Source organism: Kwoniella shivajii, chromosome 11 (genome assembly GCF_035658355.1).
Source record: "Kwoniella shivajii chromosome 11, complete sequence".
NCBI classification, from domain to species: domain Eukaryota; kingdom Fungi; phylum Basidiomycota; class Tremellomycetes; order Tremellales; family Cryptococcaceae; genus Kwoniella; species Kwoniella shivajii.
The window spans coordinates 503,766-519,454 of NC_085918.1; the positions used below are offsets into that span (position 1 = coordinate 503,766).

The 15,689-nt window shown below is 42.2% G+C and overlaps 5 protein-coding genes across 5 annotated transcripts; 2 read left to right on the forward strand and 3 right to left on the reverse strand.

The window, feature by feature from the left end:
* Window positions 1–1,765: 1,765 nt before the first annotated feature.
* On the reverse strand, window positions 1,766–7,877 carry IL334_007611 (uncharacterized protein; the record flags this gene model as incomplete). The annotated part of the gene is made up of 15 exons (XM_062939301.1): window positions 1,766–2,121; window positions 2,198–2,283; window positions 2,361–2,753; window positions 2,815–2,890; window positions 2,953–3,010; window positions 3,075–3,155; window positions 3,221–5,846; window positions 5,908–6,237; window positions 6,294–6,568; window positions 6,638–7,018; window positions 7,127–7,261; window positions 7,368–7,486; window positions 7,571–7,631; window positions 7,731–7,805; window positions 7,875–7,877. The coding sequence occupies 15 exons, from the start codon at window positions 7,875–7,877 to the stop codon at window positions 1,766–1,768; spliced, it is 5,055 nt and encodes a 1,684-aa protein (XP_062795352.1).
* Window positions 7,878–8,316: 439 nt separating this feature from the next.
* On the reverse strand, window positions 8,317–10,026 carry IL334_007612 (uncharacterized protein; the record flags this gene model as incomplete). The annotated part of the gene is made up of 5 exons (XM_062939302.1): window positions 8,317–8,589; window positions 8,659–9,057; window positions 9,137–9,347; window positions 9,442–9,846; window positions 9,935–10,026. The coding sequence occupies 5 exons, from the start codon at window positions 10,024–10,026 to the stop codon at window positions 8,317–8,319; spliced, it is 1,380 nt and encodes a 459-aa protein (XP_062795353.1).
* Window positions 10,027–10,460: 434 nt separating this feature from the next.
* IL334_007613 (uncharacterized protein) lies at window positions 10,461–11,314 on the forward strand (the record flags this gene model as incomplete). Its single annotated transcript, XM_062939303.1, has 5 exons — window positions 10,461–10,476; window positions 10,558–10,630; window positions 10,725–10,746; window positions 10,857–10,895; window positions 10,988–11,314. The coding sequence occupies 5 exons, from the start codon at window positions 10,461–10,463 to the stop codon at window positions 11,312–11,314; spliced, it is 477 nt and encodes a 158-aa protein (XP_062795354.1).
* Window positions 11,315–11,931: 617 nt separating this feature from the next.
* Window positions 11,932–13,698, reverse strand: IL334_007614 (ATP-dependent RNA helicase eIF4A; the record flags this gene model as incomplete). Its single annotated transcript, XM_062939304.1, has 5 exons — window positions 11,932–12,114; window positions 12,177–12,932; window positions 13,047–13,227; window positions 13,300–13,377; window positions 13,691–13,698. The coding sequence occupies 5 exons, from the start codon at window positions 13,696–13,698 to the stop codon at window positions 11,932–11,934; spliced, it is 1,206 nt and encodes a 401-aa protein (XP_062795355.1).
* Window positions 13,699–14,189: 491 nt separating this feature from the next.
* Window positions 14,190–15,435, forward strand: IL334_007615 (uncharacterized protein; the record flags this gene model as incomplete). The annotated part of the gene is made up of 5 exons (XM_062939305.1): window positions 14,190–14,354; window positions 14,494–14,703; window positions 14,766–14,845; window positions 14,899–15,175; window positions 15,262–15,435. 5 exons carry the CDS (start codon window positions 14,190–14,192, stop codon window positions 15,433–15,435), a joined length of 906 nt encoding a protein of 301 aa, XP_062795356.1.
* Between the last annotated feature and the right edge of the window lie 254 nt (window positions 15,436–15,689).

Below are 15,689 nucleotides of genomic sequence, written 5' to 3' on the forward strand. Positions count from 1 at the left end.
GCAAGGAATAAAAGGAGAATGAATATACAGGAGACGTTTTCAAGTCAGTCGGTCTCACAGCCGCACTAGAGATCCCATGTATATGGCAAATGATTGTTGTGAAATACAATTCGGAAAAAATGCCCTATACAATACAAATCGATCCTTTCGCAACATCAAATCCTTCAGAATTCACTCGAACAGTGTCAGATATCCCCAAGAATACAATGAATGGGAATGAATTGCAATTATGACCTTTATGTCCTTCCCAAGCTTTCGCCACCATGTCGTAGTCAATCGTCACCATGATTTTCACTTCAGAGAAAAGAGAAAGAATTCTCCTTTTCTTTCAAATTACTGCTACAATGGAAGAGCGCACATCAGTGAGGTAGTGCAGCACTTTTGCCTCGTCCTGATCCCCAAGTATATATAGCTGGAATATTGAACTACTTTAATCCGTTCCATGTACACAACCACGTTTCTTTCCCATCAATCTACACATGCTCACATCAACCTACAGTGTTCATCATTCAGAGTTTGTCATCCAATTATACGCAGCACTCATACAACCCAGGAGAGCGACTCACCTGGCATAATAAGCCAGGCTCATGGACTTCACAATACGACTCATCGAAGCGACACACCTGCCACAATATGCCTAATTCATTGACTTCTGGCTATAAGGGCGTGAGCATTGTAGCGTTTTATCATACATGATCGAGAAGTGACTATGATTGACTATACATTTACAGCCGGACGAACACCCCTGCACCGAATGGGGTTACCTCTCCGACCAGGGAACGAGACAAGCCATTAAAGATTCCCAAAAGAAATAGTGAACCAAGTGGAATCGGCTTCGATTACCAATTAGTGAGCATTGCAACCTTTGAACTACCGATGATCAATAACTGACTATCTAGTTACCGTACAGCCAGATAATCAGCCTGCATCAAGTGGAGCTATTTATCCAACCTTGTGTGCCTATACGGGAGATGATGTGTCCGAATTCGACTTCAAGGCTTCTCCATCTTGTTCGATCCATCCTGATGGTACCAAATCTAGTGGTTACCCCAATGCGGGAATGTACTCCGGAAGGAAGGTCTTCCTTACGAAACTCCCATGACATGAGAATATCCTCGATGGGAACTTGCGATTGGGAGTGGCTCGTCTCGTTGACGACTTAGGGTGTGGGGAGGGAGGTGAAGCTGTGATCTCAGCGTGAACCTTCACCAAGTGTCAATGTGTAAGAGCTGAGTTGAAGTCTAGTTCCTTCACACGCTGGACAAAAAAGTCTCATAACGTCTCTACAGCAGACAAACGAGAATCTGAGCGCAGCTTTGAAGAGGGTGGCCGAGTCTGATCCAGAGTCTCCGCATAAGTCGCTATATAAACGCATCTCAGAACTCGAAAAGCAGAATGCGTTACTTCAGCAAGAGAACGCAATGCTTCAGCAGCACAAGGGCAGATCGACCGCAAACAATGTTTTTTCCCCTTGCGTTCCGATCACCGAGAACAATTGTTGGTGATATGCTAATTCACTAAATCCGTGTGGATGGTAGATGACCAGAATAAGCTGTGTTGAGATCAGAACAGCGAAATCGAGGCGGATACGTTTTTTGGCATCACTGAGTCGAATGGCCATGTCGGATTCATATGTATACATGTTCACACTCCGGATCCGTAGTCCAGTAGTCATGATCCCCTAGCTCATGCATGATACAAGATAAATAACCTCCAGAGTGATGATGATCCGAACCTGTGTCCTTTCTCTTCGGATATTGTTCCACTATCTGACCGAATAACTCCCTTGTACACCTAGTCCCATTTCTTCTCCGATCAGCTCCAAGCATCTTCTAGCCAATTCTCCAGCATTTACTTCGATCAAATCACCCCCATCTCCCGCACTTACTTGATCTTCTTCTCCTTGTGTATCTACTGCGCCAGCTTCTTGTGAGTTGTTCCCGACGTCTTCGTCATTTCCTTGTCCCACATGTGGTGAGGCGAATAGCTGAGCATGTTCAGATGGGAATATCCACATTGAGGGGGTATGAGGTAAGAAGCTAAATTGGAGTAAGAGTGGATAGAAGTGGAATAGATGAGATCGGGGAGACGTCTTATATATTCCAGATAGGGTTTCCGATCCTATAATTCAAATGACACGCGCTCAATCTTTGCTTCTACATGAACGGTCAATGACAAAGAGAAAAGAAGAACTCACCTTGGTCATCTGCTGAGAGACTTCCTTCCCATATTTTCATGGTAACAAGATGTCTAAGTACGAATAATATCTCTTCTTCTCTTGTCCTAGTTTACCCATAAACAGTCAGCTCACTCATCCATCTCTTCGTATCACTTGGTACAAAACAGATGACTAAACTCACCTTCCAAACGGTAAATGACCTCTGAGTTTCTTATCTTCCAACCATCTACTTAAAGTACTTCCAAACCTTGTCATCAAAGAAGGTACAGACAAGTTTTTCACTCTTTTCTCCTTACTCCCATCGGTTTCTTTCTTGGTTGACAGAGACACTAGCAATTCCAATGCCCAATATCTCAGTTCCTCCTGAGACTCCGGTATTCCAGGTGCGGTCGTTCCTCCGTCGATCCTGGTGTCGTAATGGCACAGACTAGATGCTTTTCGTAGAGCCTCTGATAATTGTATGATAACTCGATCCGGTATTCGAGCGTCGCCCATGTGAGGGATAATGACGGATCGTAAATGCGTCAGATGAGCAATAACGAATCTTTCATCGTCGGACGATACTTCCTCGGAGCTGGTCGTTGTTTGTCATTTTAGCAGTGTTGACCGAGATCATCTGGCAGAGAGGCACATACCTATCAGCTAGTAAAATTCCACTGAAAATCTCCATTATTTGACTCCAAATCGCTTCGAAGCGTTCCGACGTTATGTCTATAGGTTGATCAGCGCTATGATATACGGACAAGACACAGCTTCAGTGGTAGCTGTCTCACCTTCCACTTCAAGTGTCGACATCACTATATCTAGTATAGCCACGAAGGTTGTCATAGCCTACGGTATCAGATCAGTTATCAGTCAAATCACATTGCTGGACATAGCCTAAGAAGAAACTTACCGTTTTCCATAAAGGTGGATCTTCTCCAAATTTGTTGGGCGACGGACAATCATACTTCAATTTAATGGGTATTGAATACGCCTATGTACGTACCACATCATGATGTGTTAGCTTGTATCAGATAGGTTCCATAAGATTTCACTTACTCCCAGAACAGTTTCGATAGTGCCATCCTCAAATACCTCTTTCTCTTTCTCTTTTCCTTTGCCTTTTCCTCTCGATGGGGTTTTGATAATATCAGCCAATCTTGGCATAGACCATTTGCTCAATCCTACATAAGTCAACTTTACTCCACTTCCAGAAGCCACACCTTCTCCTACACCAATATATGCTAATGATGTGGATTCCGCTAGATCATGTAGTTTTTGACTTTTTGAAAACTTCTTTGAATTCGCTATTAACGTTGATATAGAAGATTGTAAAGGCGACAAAGTATCTATATCAGGTCGATAATCCGTTGACTTTGTGTAAGTCATTATCGATCTCAAGATTACTGATAAATCATTCAGCTTGTTGGTATCATCTGAAGATATTTGATCATGTAATAATGAAGCTATCTTGACTAGATTGATCAAATTATCTTGTGTATACATATCGCCTTCAGTGAATCTTTGACCTAAAATTGACAAGGTTTTCCAAGTGTCTTCCACTATCACAAATTTGTTGTGCTCGATATTTTGCGAATGACCTTTCAAAGATATCAAGATCTTCTCAAGAGCCTTCAGTCCTGCTGTCCCACAATTCCGAGGTTCATCGGTCCAAGCTTTACGCATCCTTTCTAAAAACTTTCGATATATCTCTTCGAACGAACTGAGTTTCGTGATATCCATCAAGAAGTTCCCAAAGATCGATCCAAGTGATGTCAAAGCCAGTACAGATGATTCATCCCCTTCTGTCGAATCAAGTAAAGGATAAATCACTTTCGAGAACACGTCTTGCCATAGTGCTGGGGATAGTCCTGATCCATATAATTCTATACATCTGAAAAGAGTCTGCATTGCACTATTCCTAACTTCCAACCTTGAATCTCTACCCAATTCCAGTAATTCAGCTAAGAGATATAACCATAGCTCTTTTGAATCACCTTGAACAGCATCCGATACAGTCCATAATAATCCAATAGCAGCAAGTGTGATATTGACATCTTCTTTTTGTTGACCGAAATGACCAAGGCAGGTTATACAACTTCTCATAGCGTCTAAATCAAGGGAGGAAAGGAAATCGGTACATATGAGTTGCAAGGACGGGAAAGCTATTCTCACTAAATTGGCATTTCCCTTGGAAAGCATCATTGACGGTCTTCGATATTCTGATATAGGTGTAAGGGGCATCTCAGGTGTATGCTTGAGTGACGTCGATAGTAATTCTTTGTCTTTATCTTGACAGACAGAATCTAGCATCCTAAATATTGTTGACCATCCTACAGATAATGAATGTCCCGAAGATTCTAATATTTGATTAAGAGTTTGATACCCAGCCGACCGCACTTCATAATCTGCTGAAATCGTATAACTGATAGGATGTATATCAACTTGTCGAACGAGAACGTCGAATACTTGATGTTGGATTCGATCATCTTTACCTATTCTGATTGCAGCCAAAAGTAGTTCACCGAGGGTATCCGAAGCTTGCGTTCGTGTGGTTGATGGAGCAGTCAAATGTCTTGCCACGGCTAAAAGATGTTGGGTGACCACTGACCATCCCACTTCAGGTTCTTGAGTCACTATCCGATTTAGATTCAGTGTTGAAACTACTCTAAGTTTGGTGAGACTGAAAGATCTTTCACCAGATTTGATACTATGTGATATGTTAATACCACTTGTCCTCCTTCGCTGATTATCTTGAGAAGGTGATAATGCCATGTTTGGCGTAGATGGCACTGACGGGTATTCACTGCCATCACTTAACAGTACATTTGGTGCATTCATTCCGATCATTTCTGAGCTAAGTTGACACAACGCTGTAATGAAAATGGTGAATGCGTTGTCCGGAAGATCTCTTGAGGAGTCAAACAAGGAATTGATCAAAAGCTGTATCGATTCCGTATCCAGATCTTGTAGAATATCAGGTTTATCTCCAGTATCTTCTGCTCCAGGTCGGGGAGTACCAGGTGATAAGGGAAAACCAGGAGATCCGATGCCAGGTGCAGTGGGTCTTCTACCTGTAGAAATTTTTCGAGCAGCAAGCATGAAATTCGCATTTTGGAGAATTTCTAGAACATCATGCCATGCTTTACCTAATGATGGTCCAAGTACCCGGGCAGTATTGACCGTGCTTCTGAGACATGCCAAATTTCGTTCTGAAAGACTTGGAGGACCAGTTGGACCACCTACTCCCAAAGCTGAGAACCCAAGAGCGTCTGCAGATGCGGAAACCACGCTTGGATTCCGGTGTGGATTTGGAGTTTCCATATATGATTGCATAGCTGAGACCACGGGCGGAGGAACAGCATATTTGCCCAAGGTACTGAGAAAGGCATCTCGTGGAGTCTTGAGTTGCAATAGTCCACACGCAATGGTGAAATCTTGCAATGCCGTGAGGACTTCCGCGAAGATGAGGTCGGAAAGATTCGTTCCAATGCAATAGGACAAAGCCGCTAGAAGGGCTGGCCATGAAGAGGATGCCATAGCTTTGACTGAGTCTTGAGATGCCGCTGATCCGGCTACCGAAGTATATATCCCGTTGGCGATTGCGTCCAGGGATTGAAGAGCTAGAAGGTATATGTATGTTTCGGGTACAAGAGGAGCTTCAGCTTTGTCGTGTTGCTCGATTCTATGACAATCGATATGAGGTTCAGCGCATTCTATGACTTTGTCGAAAAATGGGAACGTACAATCTCAATTTCACACCCGATGCACTACTTAGTCCTCCACCTTGACCACCCATCATAGCGTTGACCGTGTTTACACCCACACTGGCCGCGGAACTGACCATTCCTATTCCTAGATCTAAGTAACTGGCATGAGGGTTTGTTCCTGGACTTGTTGGATCCGTGTGCGGTATCCCCAAGCCGTGCATTTGATTTCCTATGCCGAGTAAAGCAGGCTTTTCATTGATCAAACGAGAAAGCGATGAGACGACTCTACTGAACAATTTAGGAGTATTTTCAACGGAATCATAATGTGAATAAATGTTCTGAAGGAGAGAAGCATCTCCACATATGCTATAATCACACTGTCAGCTGTGTTTCCTTTTACGACCTCTTACACCACAGCTTACCCTCGTAATATCTCCAAAGCCAAAACTCTCAACCAACTTGGAGAAGGCTCTTTCTTTCCTGTTTCTTCATTACCTTCATTATCTCCCATTCCCATCCTGATGAGCGTTAAAAGGTACATCTCAACTTGTTTCGGTAGTTGGTCTGTGAATGATCGAATCAAAAGGAAGATCAAACGACAGACCCTTAAGGCAATGGGGAAGGATGGTTTTTCGGAGAGCAGTTTGAGTAGTAAAGGGTCCAAAGAGTGTTGAAGGAGAAATAACAATTCAGGTCGCTGTCGAAGCCAAATCAATGAGATATTCTATCCCGGTCATTTTCTGAGCAATTCAGAAAGAGGACATACCTTTTTGACACTCTCTTCATATCCACTCAAGATACTTTCAATCAGTTCCAGTCCGAAAGTTCTATGTAAATTTTGAAGTTTGAGCAGATTGGGCTTTTCTTTTTCACCTCCACCCCAAAGATGAAATCCACTTGCACCACTTCCCGCAGAAGCAGTCAGCAAACATAGATCCGAGAAGATGTAATATGCGTCTAAAGCTGATGGTGAAACTTCTGTCTTTGTCACCGGATCGGTAGGTAAAGATAAGGATACTGTTTCTGTTGAGTTTGGTGTAGGTAATCGATCAAATATCAACATTACAGCTTGACGTAAAGTAGCTGCTGCCGTTGAAGATACCACTGATACACGTGAATCCTGAAGTTTGAAGCATAACAGGAGAGCCTAAGCAAGTCATTACGTTAGTCGACCGTTGTGACTTTACGAATTGAAATACGGGATATCTAATGGGGAACAGCACTCCCGTAGATGGAAAAAGAGGTCAAAACTTACATCTCCCAGTATATCTCCGTGAATATCATGGTTGAAAGTCAAAATTGATAACAGAGTCTGTAATATCCTCAATTGTATATCCACAGCCTGATTGGCTACACTCGAAAGGGTCTGTAGCACTTCAGGTAGCTTTTCCTATACATAGTCAACAAAGAGGATCAGCAAATACCCATATCTGATTTGTTCATTCTACTGCCTAGCTATATGTCTGGCTCGTTAGGTCCATTATCTCGGAACTTACAGTAGGTACACCTCCTAAAGCTACCAATCTTTGTAAAGCACCTATACTGATTGCTATTACTTTTGCTATACGTGTTTTACATCCTTTCGTTATTGGTTCAAGTAACGTATCTGCGTTTTCTATAAATGAGTTCAACGCCATCAGCTATTATAAGCTCGAACGATTATTTCAGCTGAGCGACTTCTTAGGGTTGACCTACTCACGATGTAAGACCTCTCTAGGTAGTGCACCACCTTTCAATAACTCCAAAGCAGCTTCACTGGCCTATGAATGTATATCAGACGTTCCTTTCCTTGTAGTTCACAGTGAAGACAAGACAAGGAAACAACCTTCCCAGTGAAGTATATGCCGGACATGACTTACATCCTTCACATCTGGATTCCTGCGCTTAGTCTCTACTATGAGAGCTTGAAGCTCCGATATCAGGAGGTTATGGTCCTACAAGAGACGTGAGACTGTCAGCTCTGCTTCAGAAGACACAAAATGATAAACAGTGGAGGAACATACCATCTGAACCTAATTAGACGTTCCAAAGCACCATGCGACGATATCTCAGTATTTGTCGGAGCTTTAGAGATATTCTTTGACAGCAGGTATGTCAGTACTAAGACCCCGTCTTCAAGCAGTGATTCTTCGCTATCCTGTCTGTATATGTTGATACACTTGATATCCCTGTCATCAGTGATGACAGTCAATGTCTCATACTGTCGCGTCAGTGTTCTCTCTCTCTGTTCAATAATGTCGTTGTCTCGAAATGTTGTGACGTGACGTGGTATGTTGGGATGACAAAGGGCGGAGATCGCCGAGATAATATACCAGTTTTCATGAAAAGAAGGAATGTCAATGCATGGACAGAGCATGAACAAGGAAATGCTACGATTGGATTGATACAGTATGAAATGATCCACTCGGGAGATTATCTCAATGGCATTATAAAGGAAAAACGGTATCATTCTAATCCCCCTCTTCTTCTCCATTCTTTCCTATGAGCTTCACAAGCCTCTACCACACCTTTACCTATATCTTCACCTTGTTCCCACCTATCCACTTCTTCGTAACCTACTGCAGTCTTGCCCCATCTAGATGACATGACCGCGAATCTCTGAGCTGGGTTCTTTTCCGCTGGTAAGATGTACTCATCCGATATTAGCGCGGCGTAAATCATAGGTAAAGCACCTTGATCTGCATAAACTGGATGATGGGGTGATCCGAGCAATCGACACTGAATTGGTAACAGCATGTTAGTGTCTGATTTGATGATCGAAGAGATTTGATATATAGATAAACTTACTAGATAGAATGATAGCCAGTAAAAGAAGAATTTGACATTTGCCCACCACATGATCACACCCATTCCTGAGCTAAAGAAATTTGTACAAACACATCCTGGATCTACCGTGAAGAATCTTATGGGTCTGTCTTTTTCTTGGACAGTGACCTTTGGCGATAATATCGCTGTCGTCGTCGATGTTGGTGTTGTGCCATATGCACGGTCAAATTCGGTCATGACTAAATCTCCCATGTATTTGCTGGGGGAATAAGAGTTCGGGTAATCTATCAATTGGTAGTCATTCAACGGGCTTGAATGTAACGTGGAATATCGTGAGGTCAACGATGAGGTGTATATCACTCTCGGTTGGAATGGTAATGATGGAGGTGATCGTTTCAGTAACGGTATCAGCTCCTTGACCTATGTGAGAAAAAAGACACAGTCAGTACCTGTCTAATGAGGATTATCATTAGACTAGAATAGATAAAATTCAACATACAATGATATAAGGAGCTAAAACGTTTGTTCCCCATACTAGACCCCTTTCACCATCAGAACTCATAGCCCCTTTTTCTTCCATTTGGTATTTAGGTAGACTCTGGGCACGTATCATTCCTTCTAACATAGTTTGTTTGAAGAACATCCACCAATCGAGTCCTGTGAACGCACCCATTCCTGCATTTAGGTAAAGCGTTGTCACATGTGGATATCTGAGATGATTGATGCATTATTTAGCCTTATGTCGAGTCTGATGTACATTGAAGAACGAACTCGATCTGATAAATAGGCAGATTGAATACTCACTTTTCTTTCAACCTTTCGCAAAATCCTAAAACACCATTTCCACCACCTGGATTATCTAGATCTAAACCTTGCCATTCTATCCTTAGACCTTCTTTCCAGCCGGTTCTTACTTTCTCTCCACGATCTATTCTATTCTTCAGATCTTTCTCATGTATGGTCAATAAGATCTGCTTCGCTTCTTCGGCTTTGGATTGTGATCTACAAGCTAAGATTAATGTTAAGGTAGCTGGCGGATCTGCTATTTCCTCTTTTGCTTTGGCCTTCTCCTTTGACGATGAAGTCTTGAATGAGGATCGCAGTGAAGGTGGCATAGCTGTTGACTGAGGAGTTGATGCTGGAATCGATGAACCAACGGGTAATGAAAGGTTGGATAGCAGTTGTTGGCATATACCAAGACCGAATCCGCTATAATACGCATGTATCAGAACATATCCAGGAAAGAACTAAAAGATAGCAGTGTCTCTAGGTCATTATGTACTACCACAACGCTCACCTGTTAGCACCTGTCACGACGGCTATGATCCTATTATCATCTCTCTCTACTCCTTCAGGCACTTTAGTTGAGCCTGAACGCGTTGAAACCATATCCAGGTTTCGCTGTATAGGCCTTCCCGCCTAATTTGTCTATTGAAGAGTTTCTAATTGTGGATCTTGAGTCAATATACAGTGTGTCTTACCACCTCCTTAATCCAGATATCTCAAGTGATGAGATGTATATCTTATTTCGTACGATTGAAACTACCAAATACGAAATCCAGAAAGAAGCAAGTCAAAATCACTGAAATCAGTCATCAACAATAAGTTCATCCGGTGGTGACCGCCGCACGAGCCTTTTCGTTGGGCATATGATCGATCACGTGACTCTGTGTGTATCCTTGTACGTAAGCTTAGAAATATAATCTCGGCGAAGATCGTTAATCATAGATTGAATATTCATTATTTAGATGATTCTATCGCGCATTCCATACTTACACTTTGACTAAATCCTTAAACTACGGAAAGAGTGAGCAGATATCAAGATGGGAGGTCCTAATCGTATGTTCTTCCTGGTTTAGGCTGGTTTTTTGCGTTCGCAAGGAAAACAAATGATTAATGCCCAATATGTCTCGTGTTCAGTCGAAATATTCAGATTCGGGTTTTACATGTTTTTCCCCATTTATGCAATGGTGAAGTTTGGTGATCCAGAATGGTGAGTGAAGAGACCTGATCACCTTCAAGATATGGACTGTAGTTAGAATTGTACATGATGTGAGATGCTGACCTGTATATCTCAACCATGATAGGTATGAAAGTTATGTTCAGCCTGTAAGTCTTTTTTCACTAATCATATGACTACTCCGTATAAAGTCAGGCAAAAGAGGTGCACTGGTTTACTAATTATTGCTGAACCCTTTCGATGCCATCTATGTATATAGTATAAGGAGATTCTATGGCCGCCATATGAATCGACATATGTGAGTTCTCCCTTTTCATTCTCATATGAGTGATCGTTTCAAGCTGACTAAGACTAAATAAATCCTTGTCACTCTCAAAATTCGTCAAATAGCAACCACCTCGTACGCAGACAGGTATTAAGGAAGAATTAGCACGTATGAAAGCGGAAAGAATAGCTAAAAAAACAGGTAGACCAATCGAAAGTATAAGTCAAGATGAAATAGATTCTGAAGGTGGTGTAAATCTAAATCTCAATCGTCCTAAGCCTGCTTTGACAAGTTCGATCCCAAGTTCAAGTCCAAGTTCAACAGGGACAAATCACCAATATTCATCGGAAAACAACAATAATGCCTCTACGACTAAAATGACAGGGACAGGAACCGCTTGGAATTGGCCAAATTCACAGAATGGGAATGTAGAAGGAGAAAGATTAGTATAATCTTATCAGGGCATTTCTACATAAAATTCATAATCATATCATTTGCATATCTTCTCATGTATACCAAAACACACCCTTCTCCATGCTCTGATATTCGTCGTTCGAAGATACTGAGGAATACTGAATATGGAATCGTTTGAAATTGATTGGCTGTTTTCAAGCATCGTAACACCCATTCGTCTCGTGGCCGAAGTGTGCAGCCAATTTGAGCTCAGTCTCACCGTTGATCAACCACTGCTATCACATACCAGTCTCGCTATACCATGCACTATCTGATAATGATCAAAAGTCACAATGCAAACATGCACCTTGCACAAAGCACACTCCATATATATCAGAATAAGAGTTTTCATGCAGCATGACCAAACGAATACGAGACCAAAAAATAAACTGAGGAATCACGATTATCTTGTAAATCAGATAATCTAGTTTCTTCAACCAAAGCTAATCTACCTCCACATAATCGTTTAGGTCTTTTACCCCTACGACGATTCGACCACGACGAAGTAAACATTGTTAGAAAGTAAGATTTGAAAAGATGCTATAGAAGGCTTTAACAGTCAGAGAAAGGATTTCTATAATTTCGTAAAGAATAAGATGAGGCGGGGATTAAGAGATTAAATGAGGTCGGCAACGTTGAGAGGCATCTCATCAACTTGGGTGTTGTAGTAGGTCTCAATTTCTCGGAGCATCTTAACGTCGTCTTGAGTAACGAAGTTGATGGCTACACCTTTTCGTCCGAATCGACCACCTCGACCGATTCTGTGAATGTAGTTCTCCTTGGAGGCGGGGAGATCGTACTATAAGCATGATGACGGCTTAGCGACTCATCTTACTCGGGGTTTTCAAGATCATTACTCACGTTGATAACCAAAGAAACTTGTTGAACATCGATACCTCGAGCAAGCAAGTCAGTGGCAATTAAGACTCGGGAAGAACCAGATCGGAACTCCTTCATGATGACTTCTCGTTGAGTTTGGTCCATGTCACCGTGCATGGCGGAGACGGTGAATTCTCGCTCGTGGAGTTTTTGGGTGAGCCAGTCGACCTTTCTTCGGGTAGAACAGAAGATAACGGCTTGGGTGATGGTGACGGTCTCGTAAAGATCACAAAGAGTGTCAAGTTTCCACTCCTCCTTCTCAACGGCGATGTAGAATTGTCGAATACCTTCAAGAGTAAGTTCATCCTTCTTGACGAGAATTCGGATGGGGTCTCTCATGAATTTCTTGGTAACTTCCAAGACCTCAGGGGGCATGGTGGCGGAAAGGAGGACTACTTGAGTCTCGGCGGGGAGAAGTTGGAAGATGTCGTAAATGGAGTCTTTGAATCCGGTGGAAAGCATCTCATCGGCTTCGTCGAGACAGAACATCTTGACGGCATCGGATTTGAGAGCACCTCGGTTGATCATGTCGAATACTCGACCGGGGGTACCGACGACAACGTGGGGACCTTCAGCGAGCTTGGCCATGTCCTCTCGGACGGCAGTACCACCGACACAAGCGTGACAGTCGACATTGAGGTAGTCACCAAGGGCGATGACAACCTTTTGGATTTGTTGAGCAAGCTCTCGGGTAGGGGCAAGGATAAGAGCTTGAGTCTTTTTGACGGTGGTGTCGATCTATACGGAAGCAACAAAGATCGCAAAGTCAGCAAATATCGACGGAACGAAACGATCTGCCACGGCTGAGTGACAAGTCAAACAGCGCAAGATATGATTTATCTGCGTACTCACTCTTTGGAGAATGGAGATGGAGAAAGTGGCAGTCTTTCCGGTACCGGATTGAGCTTGAGCGATACAGTCTCGGCCGGTGATGATGGGCATGATAGCTCTTTGTTGAATGGCGGAAGGTCTCTCGAAACCGTAAGCGTATACACCTCGGAGAAGGTCACCCTTGAGTTCCATGTTGTCGAAGCTGTTGAAGGAAGAAAGATATTCGTAAGCCTCCGTTTTTACCATATGATTATAACATAATGATAAGACTCACTTGTCAACAACTTGGTTCCAGTTGGATTCGATCAAATCTCCGTCCATTTGAAGACCACCTTCGGCCTCGGGTTTAGCGCTGTAGAGGTAAATGATAATACATTGTCAGCCTTATAGACATACGAGATGATTTATCTGATTTTGCCGCTTTCGATTCTCGTAAGAGACAGCTTTGCCACCTTTCCGCTTGCGCTTTCGTTTATGCTCCTTTCTCGATCTGACATCCAATCTGACTTTAAAATACATCTTGGTTCTACCGTGACATCGTCTATGTGTGTTCTCCTCTCCGATGTGAGCTATATCCAGCCTTTTTTCCATCCAAACCAGAACACCTTTCCATATTCTCATAACGCGGTGATGACTTTTAGCATGAAAAAGATCTTTTCACTCACTCTGACATGATGTTTTAGTTTTTTTTCTTCTGGTGATACTTCGTCTAGCTGTTTGCTGACAAAGTTATCTTTTGATGATTTTGAGTGGTGGTGTTGTTGTTGTTTTTAAGTTATGAACCCGGAGGTGATATTGATTGAAAAAGAGAGAAAGAGAAAAGGAAAATATTGACTGGAACCCAGAATTGAAAAAAAAAATCTTCAATTGCAGGGTAAAATAGAGTGAAATGACGGGCGCGTTTAATAAAATGTAAGCCAGGGAGAGCACAAAGGAGTCACGTGGTCATTATAACAATATATATTGAAACACCGCCAAAATACCCCCTATTTTTAATACCGGTCAGCCTGAATATAACACCGAGAATGAGGCACATTGCTTGGCTTCCCCTGCTCGAGTACTTTGTTTTTGTATACAGTCATATCTTATCTTTGCTATAATCATGACCATCATCATATAACGTCCCAAACACAGTAATATGCAGAGAAAGAGGTATACACACGAATGCCTCTTAACAATCACTTGGATATAAGCCCAAATGATATAAACATATATCAAAACCAACATGCTTCAATAAGGAAAAGATGGATTCAAAATATCATCGATTTATTGCACTCTTGTCTGTTGAAAGGTGATATCGAAAGAGCTAAAAGAGCTTGGGCAATCTTGGTGAGCCTGCCTGCCCTTCCCTTCCGTCTCTCAGGTCCCACCTTCTCCCCCGTATATTGCAGTCAATCTACGGACGTCTCCCACATTACTCAATGAGTGGCAGCTGACAGTCATTCATGTCGATATCGTTCTGATTTAGGTAAGATGCCGTGAAGTCAACTGGAAATCAAGATGGTATTGGGGATTACTGATTCTTTCGTCTACGAACGATGATTCATCGTATCGCAATGAGACTGGGTCCGGATCTAGATTTGACCAAAGTCAACGGTCAACCTTTTCTCACGGATACCAAGGGAAAGAAGTTGAGAGATGGTTGAATGCTTTAAGAGTATCAGCAAGAGAAGAGGATGTAAGCTGCATTACCAAACATAATTAGAAAACTTCAGCTAAAGGGTTCACTGCATAAAACAGAAACCATCACTTCTGCATGCTCTGGTATTGCATCTGATCAAGTACGGTCAATATCGACACGCCTACGATCACCTTGAGACGTGAGCTTTTTCGAAGAATATGTTCGTATAAGCTGACGACGTCAAGATATCAGTTATCTCCCTTCATATCCCTATTTGCTTTCAGGACCACTCCATACCTACGCCGGTTTATTGGCGTTCTATCTCGCTCAACCTATTTCATCAAGAGCCGAATCAAGTCAACAAAAGGCCAATGACAATGATCAGTCTTCTTCAAGAGGAAGTTCACCTTCTCAATCGCTCGATTCACGACCTCCAGATGTAGCTGGTATCAGACAAGCAAGAGGTTGGTTTTCTAAAGCTTTAGCTATAGATGAGAATGATGAAGTCGCTAAACAGTTCATCAATCTGGTAAGTCAAGCTGAGTTCCAATTCGTATTGATCAGATCAATGGTTTTGATGGATGCAGCTGATCAAGTTTGAAATGTTGTCAATAGATTGATAATCCCCATGACAAGGATGGCGTCTCAGATGACTCTGATGAAGAACTGGAGAAAATTGATGAAAACAGTATGGAAGAAATCAGCGAAGAAGACGAAGAAAAGTCAACTTCAGAAGATGAGGAAGAAAAAGGTAGCATGTCTGGTAGTGAAGGAGATTGGTATCAATGAGATTATAATGCATTTGCATTTCATGAGGAAAAAGAATGACAGAAACAATCTACGGAGATGACTTGTAATGACGTGAAAAGGTCGGATTTATCTTGTTTTCGAATAATATATCATACTAATGCATTGATTCGATCATCAACTTTGGAATTAAGAGTATTTCTATTCTACTAGGTATGAATATCCTGTACATTGCAAACAACATCAGATAACCTGTACTGGCCCTTGTGCTAATACGATTCAATACGAGTACTGCC